At 23.4% G+C, this 20,542-nt stretch overlaps 1 protein-coding gene across 36 annotated transcripts in view; it reads left to right on the top strand.

Moving 5' to 3' along the window:
* Window positions 1–20,542, top strand: part of LOC112691349 (longitudinals lacking protein-like) — a 432,448-nt gene that overhangs the window by 178,434 nt on the left and 233,472 nt on the right. The window contains exon 5 of one of the 36 annotated variants that reach the window (XM_025565562.1): window positions 16,655–16,905. The exons of 32 other annotated variants lie outside the window; for them this stretch is intronic. In XM_025565562.1, coding sequence (XP_025421347.1) covers window positions 16,655–16,890 — 236 coding nt within the window. In that variant the 3' untranslated portion in view covers window positions 16,891–16,905. Of the gene's footprint in view, window positions 1–4,044; window positions 4,293–10,604; window positions 10,856–12,922; window positions 13,199–16,654; window positions 16,906–20,542 lie in introns of those variants that run through there. 3 more of the 36 variants (XM_025565570.1, XM_025565565.1, XM_025565567.1) reach the window with 3 other exon arrangements.

The raw sequence follows: 20,542 nt of genomic DNA, 5'->3' as shown, positions 1-20,542 counted from the left end.
TATTTCTTACATTTTCATTTTTATTTATTGATACCTAAGAGTTTTTCATGTTTTGCGTATTACGTCCCATTTTTTAAATATTGTAGTAAAAATTATTTTGTTTATAAAATATAATTAAAAAATTATACAATATGTTGGTTGAATTTTACACTATTCGGTTGGTGAACAAGTATGGTCAAAATGACTGACTTAAAATTATTGTATACTCGTAAGATCACTGGGCCATATTGCTAGTATATGATGGGGAAAAAATTAATAAAAGTATTAGATTAGCTATTTATTATTAGTATGGTTTATGGAATCAAGGCAAATTATTGAATATTAATAAAATAACTGAATATTATTTACTAATATTCTAAAATATAATTGTTTGAATATATTTAACTATTGACAAGGCTGAAATAATCACATTAAGATTATTATTTTTACTGTATTATTCTTATGTCAAAAAAATAGTAATTTGAAATATACATATTGGTATGACATGATAAATTTGAATTTGTATTTATAAAGTGTTATGTATTTTTTATATAATTATATTTTAAGTAATGTTTCATCAATATGTTATATTCTCGTATATTCTTGTATGTGAATATTTTCATAGTCACATTTTTTCAATATACTTTTATTTAATTGAAGTTATCTATTAATAGAAGCCGTTTTGGTTTTTGATGGGCCTTATATCCAAATTGATGTGGTCCTAAGGATCAGGGAAAATGCTGGAAATATAAATTCAAAATTCAACTTATGAATACATTTTATGTACACATTTCGGCTACATCACTGTAAGACTGTAAGCACTGCCAATATAATTTTATTTATAAATCATGTTTAAGGATTCATATTAGTTTTATAAAATTTGAATTTAACATTTTGAAAATATTTATATTTCATAAAGAAAATTTAAAAAATATTTTTTAACCGTTATATTATGATAAGATTAAAATATCCCTTGAAAGAGAAAATATTGTTCATTGTTTTTTTAAATTGAGCAAAAAATAAAAGACATTTAGAAATAATATTAGTGTAGCTAAATTTATTTTTATTATAAGTTTTAACAAAAGTTTTGAAACTTAAAAGAAAGGTTTTAATACATTAATATGTATTAATATTAAATATTAATAATATATTAATTAATAATTAAATATTAATTTTAATAAAAATTATTGTCTGGTTGTAATCATTGAAGTGTGCTTGTTATAATTTACAACCACTCTTAATTCGTAATTTAATTATGGGTATAATTTATATACAGCCACACCGATCTAAAGTTAAATTAGGGAAAAAAATTATTTTTACTACTCAGCATTTATTATATCATAGAAATATAGTTAATTAATCATATTTAATAAATAAATGGTTTTTTGTTGATACCTATCAAAAAAAGGGAGGTTCCTACCTCTCAGGTTATAGGTTCGGCATTACTATAGCGATATTGAAAATTAGTTGGAAATTTGTATTATATTAAATTCTTCTATTTGTATTTCTATCTCAATAGATTTAATAAATTGTACTTAATTGAATTTGCATTTTTATTTAAATTTAACTATCCTATTTTTAATATACTTCTTAATTTTTTAGAATCATACTTTACCTAAGAATACACATATCATCTGTATGAAATTGTTTTCAATTATAAATGTCGATTTACTTGCTTACTGCTGTATACGTATAATAATTGTTAATTGCTTAAATAACAATATTAAATTATGTTTATTAATAAAAGTATGTAATTATTATCAAGACATTTAAGATTGTAATTATTTTAAGAGTTATTTAGTTTTATATAGTTTACTAATTCGTTCCATTTTTAAAATTGTTTTCTCATTATTTTTAGAATTGAAGACAATACTATTGAATGAAATTTTAAAACACGATCCAGTGGATTGTCCAAAAAAATGTGGACGAAGATATTCGGGAAAGTATAGAAAAACAGTATTAATGAATCATCTCAGATATGAATGTGGAAAAGACCCCATGTTTCAATGTGATATTTGTTTTAGGAAGTTTCATTTGAAAGGAAATTGCAAGGCACATATGATAACTAAACATAAAATGTTAATGTAGATGTCACTTAATTCTTTACTCAATTTAATTAATTGTGTTATTGTTTTTTTTTTTTTGGAAGTATTATGCAAGTATAGTCAAAGTTGTTTAATTTTATCATTATTAAATAATTTACATAATTTATATTTAATTATTTTAATAAATGTATTTTATAAATAACAGTGAGAGAAAGTATATTCTAATCTGTTCTTGGTTTCTTTTTGTTAGTTTTATTATTTATGAGTTAACAATAATTAAATATTTTAAATTAATATTAATTTGCTTAAATGCCAATTAAAGTTAAGGCATTTGATTAATGGACTGTAAATTAGAGAAGGTTTTAAACTGTGTCGTATTTACCTATAAATATAATAATAAAATATTTACAGAAAATTTAAATCAAGTTCTGTTTTTTTTTTTTTTTTTTTTTTGTAAAAATATTTAAATTGTTTTGGGTGTTTATAGTAACATTATGTAGAAATAAAGCAATAACTTTTTAGAAATAGTATTAATAGGTTTCTGGGAATCTTATATTTTTCATATTTTAAATAAAAAGTATTATTTTTAAATAATTATATATCGTCCAATATGTTAAAAATATTATTTCTCATCTGTATCCATTGATACACGTACACAATTATGTATTTCAATTTATACAATAGCTCTTCAGTATTGTATGATTTGATGCCTATACAGTTATGTCTACAATTATTATCAAGCATTTCTGAAATAATAGTCTATTTCTCGCATATAAACATATTTTTAAATATAATCCTTGGCAGAAGTATTTAAACGTACATATTACATTGTGTATTTATATGCCTATATAACAGGAGTTGCCAACCAGTCGATCTTTCTAGGAATATAGGTTGATCGTCATAAAAGTAAATTTTACCGCTATTGGTCGATCGCGATCACGGATCAATTGGATAATGGGAACATTAAATTATTATTATCATGAAAATACAATAAATAATTATTCTTTGGAGCTTATACCTTTTCTTTTTTTTGGCTCATTAAACAAATCTCTTCCTAAAGAGATTCCATTCTCATGGATGTCAATCACCAGGGACTTAAAATGTCAAATGTAGCTTACTTGTTTAAAAAAGGTTGGCGACTCCTGCTATATAATATATATTAGAGATTATGTACAATGAAGAGACTATTATTATATTAAATAATTTATAAAGTATATCTGTTTTATTATAAAATTAGTCATATAAAGTAAATTCTAACCTATAATTTGTTATAGTAATCTAAATCTATAAATGCTTTATCTCTTAGATAATACTTTAAAACTATTGCATAGACAATGGATTCGGAAAAGTACCTTTTGAATTTATTAAATTGAATTATTTAGCTTATTTAATAAAAACAGTTTATTATTATTGTGAGGTATACTTTGATAAGAGCTAAATTCTTATTAATCATTACCGTTGGTTTAGATACGATTTAGTTGTAACCAATGTTTATATTAAAAGTTGATGAAGGAACCGATTAGATTTTTGACGATATTATATAATAAAATAATAAGTAGTTACTATAATAGTAGTTATTATTTAGTTTAATAAATTAGAGTCTTACGTAGCATGACGTATTATTTTTTCTTTTATTAACTCGGTAAAAATCGCTGATTTATAATACATTTTTTTTTTTATTTAAATAATAATATTAATTTCAATTTTTTAAATTAAATTCATTTCTAGATTTTTGAATATTTAGATATAAATTTCAAAACTCATACAACTTTAGAATATATATGTCACATTATCACAGTATGATTAGATGACATTCATTAAAATTTATATGAGCCTAATCCAATACAATTCTTATTACATATTTCTATTTCCTGTAACACTTTTTACATATCTATATTATAAATTCTCGATGCTTCTTTCACTTTCTAATTACATAAATTATTCTTTCATAATGTATTATTTAATATTTTTGATTATTATCATATTATTAATATATAAATATATATTTATAATGTTATAGATGACGCAGTTTGTAGTGAAGGCTTGCAGTTCTGTCCAAATATGTGTGGGCGCAGTTATAGGGGAAGATATCGCACGAAGAACATTAGAAGACATTTGAAATATGAATGTGGTGTTTTACCTCAATTTCAATGCAATGTGTGTTTGAAACGTTTTACTCATAACTCTGATAGAAAAAAGCACATGGTTATAATACATAAAACATTGACAGACATAAATTATCTACATCTGTAGTAGCTTTATTTTAATTTTTAGAAATCGAGCTTGTTATCGTCAACGCGGTCTTTCCATTATAAATTGTAGTTTCAATTTAATCTAAACTTATATTTTTCATCAATTTCATTAAATATGAAAAATGTAACTGAACAATACTATATTTTATGTTTTAAGTGTATAATTTGTATTATTCAATTATTTAAAGGATAGCATTATTTTTTTATGTAATGTTATACCTAATCTTTTTCTCTTATTTTTACTTTCTCATATTTCATTTTATTTTTAATAAACATTAGAAACAAATGCGAATGTATAGAAATTGTAATGTAGTTTTTTATTATATTATCACTTAACATACACAAATAGGTGTATGCAGTTGATCTGTGAAAATCAGTTATAAAAATTAGATTAAATATACATATTTATAAAATATATGGTGCGATATCAATGTAATTATATTTGTATGACTAATTTTTTTCAAAAAATGTCATCTAACAACTTTATTGATGATGTAGGTAAGATATTTATAAAATATAATATAGATATTTTATACATTATGTGGTTACAGGCATTTTTGTGTTTACTCGGAAATTTATATAATAGATTATGAGTATCAGTGGCGCAACCATGAGGGGATTGGAATGGACCATCACCACCTCCATCGGCCGTATTAATGTTTTTGCATAATTATATTATTAGGTATTTATTTTATACGTTTGAAAAATGCGTTGGATTTGCTTTTGCTCTTAATTCTTATCAATTTATTTGATAGTCATTTTATTTTCAATAAATCCGAAAAAATCATCCAAGTTTTTTATTCGATATCTCATCGACGCATCTTATAATTAGATTTGTCAAATGAAGTTAATAAATTTAAATTTAATTAATAAAATGAAAACGCCTTTATTTAATATAAAAATGAACTGATAATTTTTTATTTTAAGTATTTTAAGTTTTGTCTCCCCCCCCCATTTTAAAATCCTGGCTATGCCACTGACAAGTAGATGATGATTTAATGTCTTTTAACATGCACTAAAGAATTTTTAGTGATTTTATAAACTAGTATTTAATTTGTTTCATTGATTTTTTATGTTTTTGTAACTTAAGAAAACAAAAATGTACATCAAAATATTTATTTATTGTTTTCATGATGTGCTTGAAATTCATTAAGAATTTCATTTTTATCATTTAAAACCAACGAACTTAAGCCATTTTTTATTGTATCAATTTAGCAACCTACAGATAATTAATAAGTAATGTATATTTTAACGTAATAAATAAAGTATAGTATAACTTAGTATTAACATAAATACAAATGTAAAAATTCTTTATTTTGCCATATACATATCCCCTTTATTTCTAGAGTAAAAATTAATTTTATTAATTTTACAATACTGACTATTTATTTTATCGCTTTTCATTTTTCATATGCGGTTATTTCATACTTATACTATTATTTATATCTATTTATGAACGTATTTTTTTTTATTTTTTTTTATTTAGTTTACAAAACAGTTTAACAAAAGAATATTCAAATTAAACAAAAAAACTAAAATGGTTTTATGTGTTATCTTTCCATTTACTCTTAGAACCCAATTGATATTGTTGTTTAATGTTTAATTCTATTGACTAATATTAATAGACAATATTTTTCCCAATCATATTCTACAGAGTGTTTCTGAAATGGTAGAGGAAGCTAGATATGCGTACTCTTTGGAGCAGCCAAATGAAGATTCTTTTAACATATTTTTACCATTTTCAAAATCTGAGTTTTATCTAATTATTCTTATAATATTAACTTAAATCTAAAAATGAATACACGTAAGAGATTTATTGTGAATTTCTCACGTGAATCGATATATGACAACGATTTTGGGTTCGTCTTTTGGGTTTTTACGCTTGAGTCACCAGAATCAAAATATGTAGTGAGACATATCGATTTGTATGAGAATTCTCCAAGATAAACGAAGACGAAATATATTTGTTGTTATCTCACATCAATAATTAATCAACCAGGTTTTCACATTGTAAAATAAACATACCTTATAGTATATAATTTATTTAAACGATTAAATAAAATTACATCCGATTTCAGTTCCGATTCCGTTCAAGTTGGTCTCATATACTAATAAACTAATATAGATGAATAAGTACTTACCCAAAATCAAAACCATATCTTCGTATTCAACATTTGTGTACGCCATTGTCTAATGATTTAACTAACATTTGAATTAATAATTTTCAAAATTTCAGTTGTCCAATGTGAAGTATTGAATTAACAAGAGAAATTTGTTATTCTGATAAATAATAAATCCAAAATTAATTTTTTATCTTATATAATCAAAATCATTATATTAGGTACTGTGATAACCAAAAACCGGATAATAACTGCATTATTTTAAACACAAATAATTTAAGTTTATGATATTAAACTCTAATATTGTTATTATTTAACTATGTAAAACCGAGTTACATTATCAAATTTGTTAATCAACAACAAATAAATTATCTTGCAGAATTCTCGTAGAAATCGATGGGTCACCCCACATTTTTTGATTCTAGTGACTTTGACGTTAAAAGCGCGTGACAAATCCAAAATGGTTGATACATATCGATTTACATGAGAAATTTACTAGAAATCTCTTACAAGTAATAATTTTTAGATTTAAGATAATGTTATAAAGTTAATATATTATAAATAAAATTCAGATTTTAAAGATGAGAAAAAATGTCAAAAGAATTAGAATTTGGCGTCTCCAGATACTACGCGTATACTAGTTCCTTTAACCATTTCAGAAACACTGTATGCATTTTAAAAATATACAATAATGTATTTTCATAACCTTGTTCATATTGTATTATATTATTATTTTTGTTATAATTGTGTTCACGCCTATTCCTATTTAAAAATTATTAATTATTCGGTGGATCAAATTTCGTTTTCACAAATTATGTTTTTTAGTTTCGTGTTACTTATACCATTTTTATTATATATTATTATTAATAATGATTGCCAAAGACCGCCCAAATGTTGTATTTTGGCATTCATTAATTAATTGAATTCAATTGAATTGTTTCATTTAATAGTAATCAATTGATTTTTTTCAGAAGTAAATTCCAAATGGTTGGACCCTTTATTACTGAAAAAAATATCAGAATCAGACCCTGCATTTTGTCCAAATATGTGTGAACATAGTTATAAAGGAAAAAGTAGAAAAGCTCATCTCAAAAGACATTTAACATTTGAATGTGGTGTACCGAAAAAGTTCAAATGTAATTATTGCCACAAAAAGTTTTCTTATAACATATCTGTTCAAAAACATTATAAAAATTGTATGAAAAAGATATACAAATATAAGTAATAATATAATATATGTATAAGAATCATAATATTTTTTTTAATTACCGTAATTAAATATTCTAACAAATAATTTTATTTATGTTTTGTTTAAATTTTTAATGACAACTTTATGAAAATGATAATTCAAATCTTTTTTAATTATCGATGTAAATAATATTATTTAATTTGTATTAAAAAAAAACAAAAAACATTTTTACTGTTGAAATAATTATATATATATATATATATATATATATATAAACATTTAATTGATTATTTGGTCATAGCTTTATTTAGTTTTGAGATCCTTTGCTCTTCTGTTACTCGTAATATTTTTTTTTATACCGTTAAAGAAGTAGTTTTGTTTTTAGTTTATTTTTGACTAATCAATAATCTTATATTCCTATCTAGTGTCTACCTAAGAATTTACTTAAAATGAGTTCAATATCTTGTCAAAGAATAATTTATATATATTTAACTTTTTGTTTAAAATTATTTAAATATATTTTATTTTTATTTTATTATTATCATTTTTTGTAAATTTTTCACTAAACAATAAAAAACTCAAATACAATTTTAAGTCTGCTAGTATTTATAATTGTTTTTATGTTATAATTATGTTTAATCTATCACAAAAAAAAAAAAGTTTTAAACTAGGTTAACATCACAAACATTTACTTTTATAGAAGTATATAGTTGATTATTTATTGAATAATTGATATCTACAAACTAAGTTCAAGGAAGTACACATATGTTATAACATAGATATTCAGGTAGGTTACTCTTCTTTGATCGGAGTTCTAATATTTATAATTTTTTTTTTTTTATATTTATATATATATATATATATATTGCGATTAATTAACAAATAGTTGTATTCGAAATATCTTATTTTATCTTACCTTAACAATCTTATAATTAATTTTTAATATATTTCTATAAAATTATAAAATGTACTGTGTTTTATGTACATATTTCAATGGCTAAGAATGAAGATGATTGTTAATAATACCTACAAAATGTATTAAGTCTATCATTGGATATTTTTTTATAGGCTTTATTATTATGTGTTACTTTGATTATTTCTGATTTGTTTTGCTTGTTATTTAATATTATTTTTCTAAATAAAATTATATTTATTATATTCTTAATAGTTTATTTACGTTTTAGAATTAATTAACTTGTGGTTATCTCAATTGAATGAATTGTCTGTAACTGATCCAGCAATTTGTCCGAATATGTGTGGTCGCAAATATAGAGGTGAGAAGAGGAAATATCACCTTAAACGTCATTTAACTAATGAGTGTGGCGTGCCAAAAAAATTCCAATGTCACATGTGTTTTAAACGCTTTGCACAAGATTATAATTTAAAATCTCATTTACTCATGGTTCATAAACAAATTCCATCACCTCGAAATCGCTTCCGTATTATTTAACCACTATTAGTATACTTATAATCTCTATGAAATCGAAAATTATCCTTGTATTACACGGTGTCAGAAAAAAATTAAATGTAAATTAACTTAAAATTAACTTTTTATCATCTGATTTTTTTAAGTATATTTATATTGAAGCCAATAATAATTGTTTTCAATTTATTTATTGTATTATATGATTTGATTGTTAAAGTATTATTAATTAGTATTACATTCTTATTATATTTTTAATAATTAAACGAATTATAATTGTAATTTAGGTTTTGGTATATTATAAATTACTTATATATACAGAGTTGTAATTATACTATTTAAACGATAGTTGAAATCTTATTTATACAATGTTTAACATTTGTACTATACTATAATTATGATTTCATATAATATCGTGTATTTTACCATGTAATTTGTTATCAAATTATTATATTTGTGAATTCTAATAAAATTAATTTACTGTTGTGTACGATTTATTTTCATTGCATTACTGTTTATTCTATATGTACCAAGTATTTTCTTGATATAATGAAATTTATAATTTTTTCAGTAAATATTAAATATGTATAAAAACTTAAAAACTAATAAAAATAATTAACTAACCAAAAAATATGTACCGACATATTGAATTAGTTATTGTAGTATCATACATTTTTAAATAAAAAATAAATTACAAATTGAAGGATATAATTAAGACTCTATAACTCATTTTGATAGTAAATAATTTTGTTGGTTATTATTTTATTAGACTGTACTACAGTACTGATAAAATTTTGAATAATAATTTTAATATATTAATAAATATATAAATAATATATAAATAAATCAACAGCAATATATCTCTTATAAAAAACATAAACATAATTTTTTTCTTCATTTTATTTTACTTTTCAGATGTATATTTTATATATTTATATACTTATTTATTAAAATCTTTTATCATCTTATTTAAAGAAATGTATAATGTTGCTATAGATTTTTATATTTAATAGGCATAATATTAATATTATTCAAAATAAAATAATAATTACTTAAATATTACACTTATTTCATTTTTGTGTATAATAACGTATATTTTCTTTTAGTTAATTTAAACTTATGTTCTGATATTTTACTTATAATTCAAATTATATATTATAATTAAATTTCAGTGAAAAATATGTTAAAATGTTTAGTATTTATGTCTTTCCTATGTTTCTACGCCCATTAACCATATGATTTTAGATTCTGAGTGAAGAAATGAAAACTTCTTCGATTCATTAAATGTTTCTCGTTGATATTTTAAATACATTGAACGTGTTATGTATTTCAAGTTTTCAAATTAGGATTTTTTTATTGTATCTATACTGTTATATAATATATAATTACAAATTTTAAAATGATTAGGACTAAAATACAAATAATTTCACTTGTTTAATGCCCAATATTCAGTTTAAATATTTATTTTTAGCTTTAGCTTTTTTTTATTCATCTAAAATAAACTACATATAGACATGTAGGTACGAAGTAAATCTATTAAGATAGTTCAGTCTATGTATCGGATTTAATTAAAATTTTTTTTTTTGGTAATTTTAGGTTCAAATAAATGGTTACATTTGCTATATGAAATATCAAAAGCTGATCCAGTGTTTTGCCCAAATCAATGTGGTCGTTGTTACAGAGGAGAACAAAGGAGAGGTCATTTAAAACGACATTTAGATACTGAATGTGGTGTACCAAAAAGATTTCCATGTATTATTTGTTTGAAACGTTTTTCTCAGAAATGGTCTTTGAAAAAACATATGGTTTTAATACATAAAGTTATAATTTAAATATTTTTCATATTAAATCTGGCAGCGTATTTAGTTATAAGTAGATTTTTCTATAAATATCAATACACTGTATGGTTTAAAATGAAATAATGTGATTTTTGAAAATCTACGAAAAGACTTAAAAAGGAGTTTAACTAGTGTTTAAATGATTAACAAAAATGTTATGTACTAATTAATCTACGGTTATTTATGAATATATATATACATATAAAATATATTATGAATATGTAAACCATCAAATGTATTGAAGTGGGTTTTCATGACGCGTGGCCCAGTGAGTGTGGCTCGTCTTGAATACAATTAGTACAATACGAGTGTTATGAGAAACCTTTGGATCAATCCGAAAATTATTGGCAGATTGGTCAGAACCAAAGAAAATTCGGGGCAAAATATTGAAATATTAATCTTATTAGACTGAGTACGATTATTTCCCGCCTTCCTTAATCAGTTTTTATTAATTTCCCCATGGAACCATTTATTAATATAAATAAATGATTTATCTATATATCCACATAGTCCATTTGTTGTATTCACTATACACAATCATTAATAATCACTCATATTTATTTTTACTTATTGTTCTTAATTTAAATTGAAAATAAAATAATTTGCTCCTCGACTATTAAGCCAAATTGTATTTTGTTTAATACTTATTTATTAGTACCCAAAGTTTACCTAATATGAATTTTAAATACTTCTGGTAATATTGTTTATAATAACTTATACCTACTTAATTTATATGTATCACATATTTAAAATCCCCCTAAAGAAATCATAATCAATTAATTTATGTACATATACCCACAAAGTATCTATACGTATTTTATTATTAATACGTTTAGAATTTACCAGAATATGATAGATTTATAGTAATCAAATATTTCGAATGTCTAAGAATTTCTTTATAATTTTTTTTTTTTGATTGTGTTAATTCTCAGATGGCCTATTTTATAATATCATGTTTAGGTACAATTTAAATCTGTGTAAATTTAAAAAAGTTATAAATTATAATGATATACAAACGTATGTAGATGTATTTTAAGTGCAATAATAATTTTATAGTTGAATGCATACAGGAACATTTTTACCGTAGCTTGTATGCTTAAACTTGTGATTGCGTGTGTAATTCATTAATATATTTTTTTTTTGGATTAGCGTAATTACAACGTATTTTTTTTCCTGTAGCTCTTATCAATTTTCATTGTATTCCTTAGCTAGAAGTTATATCTAAAACGAATATAGCAATGTGTCCGAATGTTAACTGAAACGAAGTACAATGGATTGCATCGAAAAAAATTGCTAAAATGATATTTAAATGTATGAATGTGGTGTACCAAAACAGTTTTGGTGTTTCTTATGTAAAAAACAGTTTTCACGGACCTATTCGTTAATAAAACGTATTGTTATTGTTCACTGGCGATGAACTTATTAGATTTATTATTAGTCTATGTATTTAATAATTTAAATGTATTATGATTTCTTTATAATATTTATATATTTATATATTTTACATAATAGTATACAATTTATATATTATATACATATAATATATGTGTTGTATATTCTTTTGTCATATAGTGGGTACTTCATAATATACTTTACGAATAATAAATTGTGTTCACAAAAATACATCTGACAATATTGCAGCGATGTGTAAACTCCGTGCTCTATAATTTGAATTTTGCAATTGTGAACCCATATAGTCATTGCCATGGTATCAAAAAAAAAAAAAAAAACAGCAACAAATGATTCAAAATGAATATTATTTATAGATAAAATAGTTTCAATACATGGTGTGTTTTAAAATGGCTTACTTGAAAATGGAATATGAACAATAATTGTGACACAACAAAATTATGATAAATGTTCTATTTTTATTTTTGGTATTTTTATATTTTTCAATTTAAGTACTTGCAATAATTTAATTTAATAAAAACACTGATGTTATTTTTATTATCTTTATTTATAATAACTTGCGCTTTATTATGACCTAAATAGTGTTAAAAATAGCACTTATGCTTTTTTTTCCCTAACAAATCTCAATATTTTCATATGACAAACTGCAGGTTTCATTTTTTACAGTCATCGGGTGGCATCAGTTAGATGAAATATGCAAAGCAGATACGGCTGTATGTCCAAATCGTTGTGGTCGCAAGTACAAAGGCCAGTACCGAAAGCAATTACTCAAACGGCATTTAACTCACGAGTGTGGTGTACCTCGTAAATTCCAGTGTATGATATGTTGTAAAAGATTCGCACAAAAATGGAATCTAAAAACTCACATATACGTCGTACATAAAGTGTTTTTATAATAATACTGTGAGTTATAATTTTGAAATAAATATATTTATGTGCCTAGTATACAAAAATATTTATTTCAATACATCATTTTCTTTCTGTACATGAGTAGAAACAAAATATTTTTAAATTTGTGTTTATAAACATTTTTATTCACCTCTGGGAACCAACATTTTTGTAATATTAAAATAAACTTCAAACTATAGTAAATATAAATAATAACATTTATTGCTTTTTTGTGTTTTACGTAATTTCTAGCTACTTTAATAACTAATTTATAAGAGTTGTACAAATTTTTCAATTGAGTAATTTGGTTTTACTTGATATTAAATAATTACAGATTTTGATATGACGCATATACGAATTGTATGTTGTCCAAATATGTGTGGACGAAAGTATTTCGGTTCAAGATGTGATACAAATTTAAAGAGACATTTAACAATGGAATGTGGTAAAATCGCAAAATTCCAGTGTGAACACTGCAAAAAATGTTTTTTCTATAATTACTCATTAAAGAGACATTTATTAGTTCATCGAACAATATATTCATCAACCAGTAAATAGTTATTTATGTAACTACACTTCACTTTGTAAAAAATACATAAATTACAACTTTTATATCTTTAAATATTTAATGTTATGATAGTTTTATATCATAAATATTTTTATAAGCTTCTAATATTTTTCCTTATGTTATAGTATAGGAATCTACACGTTTGTTAATAATATGAATTGTGTAATAAACTATTTAAAATATAAGCCAATATAGATTTTAATTCATTTTATTTAAGAATCGTAATTTATGATATTATGTATTATGTATCTAAAATTATCATAGAGAAACTTGCAAGATATAAGTCTTAAGGTTATATTATTTATGGATGGATTTCTATTTAATCTATTGGTACAACTAATTACTTAAGAATTTATTATATCATAATAATAATAATAATAACTCATAAAATGAGTTGATTCTTTTACATTGATTATATTATTAACTTATGTACAAATTGTGCAAAATATTAATCATTATAAGGTTATTTATCTTTTTTATAGATTTAAAATGTTGAAAGTGAGTTTTTTAAATAATTCATTAATCTAGTGAATTATTTACACACATACATATACTTGAAACATGAAATCAATCATTATTATTACTATATAACAAGGTTTTTTATATTTTTTTTAATTATAAATAGGAATATCTACTTATTTAGCATATTTTCAAGAAGTAGTTAGTTTATTTACTTTAAGGTTGGTAAAATATTTTACTATCCTTCGGATACATCATATTACGTTATTAATTATTAGAACTAATACTAATTATTTATCTTTTCTTTTACCATCTGGTATTTGTCTGTCATGTATTTTATTTATTTGGCTTTAAGTTGATTTTTTATCTTTGAATTAATGTTTATTTAAATAATTACATGAAACTCTAATGTGACATTTGTGGGGCTTATCTATACTTGTTGCTTCTTAGCTGCTTTATTTGCTTTCTCATTTTTTAATATATACTACATTTATTTGCTATAATCAATATTAATATTATCATAATACATTTTAGTTAATTTAATTTTAGATGTATGTTGCTACAAATATTTAAATTCTAATAATAATATTAAAAGAAAAACAATGAATAATTTGCGTTCTAATTATGTATACGTATGATATGTTAAATTTTAGAAAACATTGCATTGTTGTACTGCCCGAATAACTGTGGTCGCTATTATAGTGGTGATTGGAGGAAATCTAGTTTACAGCGTCACTTGAAACATGAATGTGGAGTGCCGAAAAAATTCATTTGCCTGATTTGCTCGAAACGTTTTGCCAGAAAAACACATCTGAGCTCGCATACATTAATTAAACATCAAACCCGTGTCTGTTGGTTTAATTAATTTGTAATTATAATTAATTAAATAATAGTTATTATAGTAAATAATTATAATGGTTATACATTTTCTTCCTTTGATTGTTAATTCTTTATTGAATAAAATTATTTCCGTTAACCTTTTTTCGTTTTAGTGTATCATTTATGACTGCTCCGTGTCTCTCTCTGCGTAGTTATTTTTTCAATTTATACTCTATACCAGCTGATATTAACCTTCTGTAGATCACAGACCCCCGATGAAAGATTTTTAGAAATTGCGGACCTCCATACCAATTTTTTTTTCAAATAAATTTTTACAAAACTTCTCATGTTATTAAAATCAAATTATAATAATTATTTTTATTATGCTTAATTTAAATTTAATTCTTTTAGTTTTCATTTTTTTTTTTAAATATTTTTAAAATCTAATTTTTATTAAATTAATGTGATGGTTGGTGTTATACTTGAGACACAAGTTTTAGAACATTGTATAAAGATAAGATCTATCTATTATTTAATAAAAAACATATGAAAAAAATAATAATAATAATCCAACAATATTGTAATAATGCACTCTTGTCACGCATTGACGTATGTTGTGTTAAGGTTGCCACGGACCATAAGTTAAGAACCGTTGCTCTATACTGCAGAATCTTCTATGATAAAGCGAATTTTTTCGCTTTATTTTTTTGTTGAAGGCTTAACAGTTAGTATAATCAAGGCTGTCCAATTAACTGTTAACTGAATTCAGACGAAATGATATCGTCACCTATTGTAAAACATCTATTACCAACCAAGTCGTACAATTTCTTTGGGTACCGCATTTCTATCAAATTTCTCGTAAATTCTTCTTTGATAAAAATTCTGTTCACTGGCTTCCTTAATATTCGCAGAAAAACTATTTCGAAAACTTGGCCATCCACTTTACTTCTGGCTCATTATACAACATACCCTCAAAAATATCCCATATAACTTCCCTTTGACCATAATTTTCTTTTCTTTCCCTCCATAGGCACATTAGAGCTTTTGTTTACGACTTGGCCATAATCATCACCCTTTCTTTCTTTCTCTGAATTATTTTTCCTTGTACACCCTGGATTCTGAGGAAACTCAGTAGAATATTTTCAATCTCCTCTTTGATTATATTTTCCATTATTTTTCCAGGTTATTCTTTCCATCCATTTTTGATTCCTTGGTTATTATAAAACCGATTCGAGTATTTTTTTTCAACTCGCGATCCCCTCCTGTATCATATCACCGTTATCCTTACTTCTAGATCAAAGTTGTAATATGTTAGTGCCCCTTCACTATTATATATATTTGCCCTCTACTTTGTTATTATATTTTTAATACTAATCATTGTATTTGAATGTTTACATTTAATAAAGCCACTTTAATTTTAAAAAATCTTATTAATTAATTATATATATATTATTTTATACTTAATTTGTATTGTATTCATGTATTATCACGCGTTAAATCACATTGGTTATTAGATGTCTTACTTTGTCATACCTACTGTATTAGTTAAATTATCTGTTCATATTTATTAGAGCTTGCTTTGGAATGCAGATTTACTATGTAAGCAGCTTTATGCAATACAAACTATACTGTATGAGGAATTATTTAAACTTATGTTTTCATAGATTTTTTGCTATTCCTTGAGTCGTTGAACAAAGACTCGCTATTGGATCCTGTATTCTGTCCCAATGATTGTGGTCGTAGTTACAAGGGAAAAAGTCGTAAATATGTGCTGAAAAGACATGTGATGTATGAATGTCGCATACCACCACAGTTCCCTTGTACCATTTGTATGCGACCATTCAAGCGCAAAGACGAGATGTTAATACACCGGCAGAAGAAACATAACGCTTTTGATTGACTTTATTTAGATAATCTTACTATCACAAATAAGCTTAAAAATAATATATTATTTGATCTATTATGGTTACTATTACAGTAAAACCTCGATAAAACGGAATCGCTTGGGACCATGAAATTGTTCTGTGTTAACGGGGTTTCCGTCTTGACGGGGTTAGTTAATTATATGTAATTTGAAACGGGACCAAAAAAATGTTCTGTAATACCGGGATTTCCGTCTTATCGAGGTTTTACTGTATATATTTCATTGCAGATGTACGAATTTCTTTAATTTATGTTATATAATTTGTTTCTTATAAGTTGAACATTTGTTTATTAAACTAGTTTTATATTGTAATATATTTTATTTTGTTCATAACAATATAATATTTATTTATTAAATTAGTGTTAAACGTTATATGGATATTATGTTTTATTAACGTTTTTACTCTAAATTTACATTATATGTGTCTATATCATAAAACAGATTATGATTTTCTTTAAAATACACATGGATATCTAATGGTTATCAATATACAGTTTATTATTAATAAATGGATTATGATTTGTGTGTAAGTAATTAATTCTATTTCATTCAGCTGGCGTATTCTTAGTAAATGTCTATCTTAATTTTATACATTGATGTATGATTTTATTTGGAAAAAACAAAACCACTTTAAGTAAAACATAAACGTCATTGAAAAATTTATGAAATATTTGATTTACATATTTTCATAATGGCAAAACCGTAAAATCTAAGTTGTCTATAACTTACAGTAATTTGTATACTTAAATTTATAATCAAATGATTATAAATATTTAAAAAAAATTAACTTAATATTTGGTATGCAAAAAATAATTATAGTAAAGTATTAAATGTTGAACAAAACTTTTTATAGCTGTGAATTTTAAATAGCTTGCTTTTTTAATTTAAATCTAATTATAATTGTTTATTCAATATTTTCAAGGAATGAAAAACTGTCGTTTTTTTCTCAGACCTACTCATTTATTTTAACTAATCGTATTTTTTAAACTTTTTATGTTTCAGAAAAATTTGTACATCATTGTCCAAATATGTGCGGGAAAAAATATACTAGAAGATTTAATTTAAATAGGCATTTGAATTACGAATGTGGCATCGAACCGCGATTCACTTGTGATATTTGTCTAAAAAAGTTCACTTATAAATGTACCATGAATGCTCACAGAATATCCGTACATTCGAATTTTTACGCCCAGCAGTAGTCGTAAATTATGTTATTTAAATTGCTTGATTTTATTAAATTTTCAATGTGCTTTTTATTAATATAGTATATAATTTTTAATCAAAATTACTTTTTTCTTATTTTTTTATTTATTAGAATACTCAGTTAGGTCTATATTAAAAATCATATGTTGTAATAAACATAGTTGTAGTTGATTATATTATTGTATTAATTTTTTGAATTTAATTCTTATAAAAACATATTTATTATAATGATTGTGTATTATATAATGTTATAATATGTTGTGAATGGCATGCATAAGAATAATATTTATCCTAGTATTTAAGTTCTATGTTATCTGTCATATTCATATATATAAGTATGAATAATGTATGTGCATTAAACCATATAATACATATGTGGTCACGTGGATATTTTCATATTTTTATTTTAAACGAATTTGATTTATAGCACTATTATTGGGTTATACTCATTTATCTCATATTTAATTGTCCTATATATAATTATAACATCCTGCATTTAACATATTATAGTATTGTCATCCTATACACTTTTTATAACTAAATTGGTATTAATTGAAAATTTATAAATAATTTTATCAAAAGTTTTAACCAAAACCGTATGTATGATTGAATTACTCTATATCTCTGCCCCAAGCTTTTGCATTCAGGAGATATATAATTAAAATCATAATCTTGTTTTTATTTATGTTTATTTGTTATTTGTTGGTTAAATAAAAAAAAATTATAAACAATTCTCCAAAGAAAACTTCAAGTGAAGGTTGCTTGTACATATGTAGAGCTGAAATTTTAAAACTAAATTGTACACGTATGTTTCTTCATTATATCAAAGATAATTTTCTACTTTCAGAGTCTTTGCTAACCAAGAGGTTTGAATGCCCAAATTGGTGTGGCAGGTCTTACAAAAGGAAACAACATGTTAATAGACATATAAAATACGAATGCGGAGTGATACCTAAATTCGATTGTAATATTTGTGAGAAAAAATTTGCACACAGAGAATCTCTTAAGAGCCACCTTATGAAAATTCATAAGTTCATTAGTTTTTAATTATATTTTATAATGTTTATTATTTTTTACTTTTACCAAGTGTATTTTATAAATATGTGTAATAATTTAAATTTAATTAAACGATTTTTATGTAGCTCTAATGTCAGCCATAATAATTTCGAGTATTTAATATACTTAGTAAAGTTCCGTTATTCTTAAAATTGAACATACATTTTCATAAAATAAAAAATACGATAATAAATACTTTTAATTTTTTAAGTTTGTATAGTTTCTAGACGTGATAAAATTGATGTTGATATTTATTCGCTATTAATTATTTTAGACAGTATTCTAAATATAGTAACATCGTATATCAAATATAGGTAATTGACTGGTGGTCGCGAACCGTTTTGATCTGACTTGAATTACCTTTAAAATTTGATACTCTAAAAACGCTGTGCGTTTATTTATAACTCTAGATTTAATATTTTAAAAATTACATCGTTTGTTAAATAAATTGTCTTATTTTACTGAATTAATTTGTATTTTGATTACTTAATGTCAAACATGACGTATCTATAATGCTGATACTCGCTTATTGTACACACTAATTATATTTTAAAATATTTTTTTATCGATACATTTATAAAATTATATTTGTGGCTTAATAAATATTCTAATCAATGGTCCATGTACCTCTAGTTTTACTCGTCCCTTTTACAGGATTAAATATCACTGAGTTTTGATATAATATATCTATAACCAATGCAGATATATTACAAATTTAAATTTAGCAGAAAAACTAAGTAAAAAGTGTATTTTAAGTAGGTAATTAAAGTGCGAACTTCCATGAATTAATGTTCAACTGTCTACAGGACAGTATTGTATTAGTATATAGTTTTAAATAAATTATATAAAAATAATTGTACTACAAAAATTGGGTTATCTTTTAATAATATAAGGTCTATAAGCAATTTAGTGTAGATTCTTCTCTGATATTTTTTGATATGTATGATAAACACAAATTTAATTTGCTTTTGGGATCTAATTATTATTTTTATCGAGTAAGTTATTTTTTCATAAATTAATATTGATGTACTTATTATTTTTTTTTTAGATATTTTGGTGTTTGAGAATAATAGTGTAAGACATGTGTGTCCTCATGGTTGTGGACGATCTTACAAACGCAAGAGTGGCGTTTCTCAACATTTAACTTATGAGTGTGGAATTGAACCTAAATTCAAATGTCTTTTATGTGATAAAAGATTTTCTCGAAAATTACGAATGAAGACTCACATGATAAATGTACATAAATTAAATAAGCCATAGAAATAAAAGTGAAATTTACATAGAATATTGTTTTGAAATTATTAATTATTGTACTTTATTGTTATTTATAATTGTTTAAAATTAACTAAGTTTTGATATTTTATCAAGA

The sequence above is a fragment of the Sipha flava genome, unplaced genomic scaffold, assembly GCF_003268045.1.
Source record: "Sipha flava isolate LNK unplaced genomic scaffold, YSA_version1 607_pilon_pilon, whole genome shotgun sequence".
Classification (NCBI taxonomy): domain Eukaryota; kingdom Metazoa; phylum Arthropoda; class Insecta; order Hemiptera; family Aphididae; genus Sipha; species Sipha flava.
The sequence above is the reverse complement of the archived record's forward strand: the minus strand, read 5'-3'. Positions and strand labels throughout refer to the sequence as shown.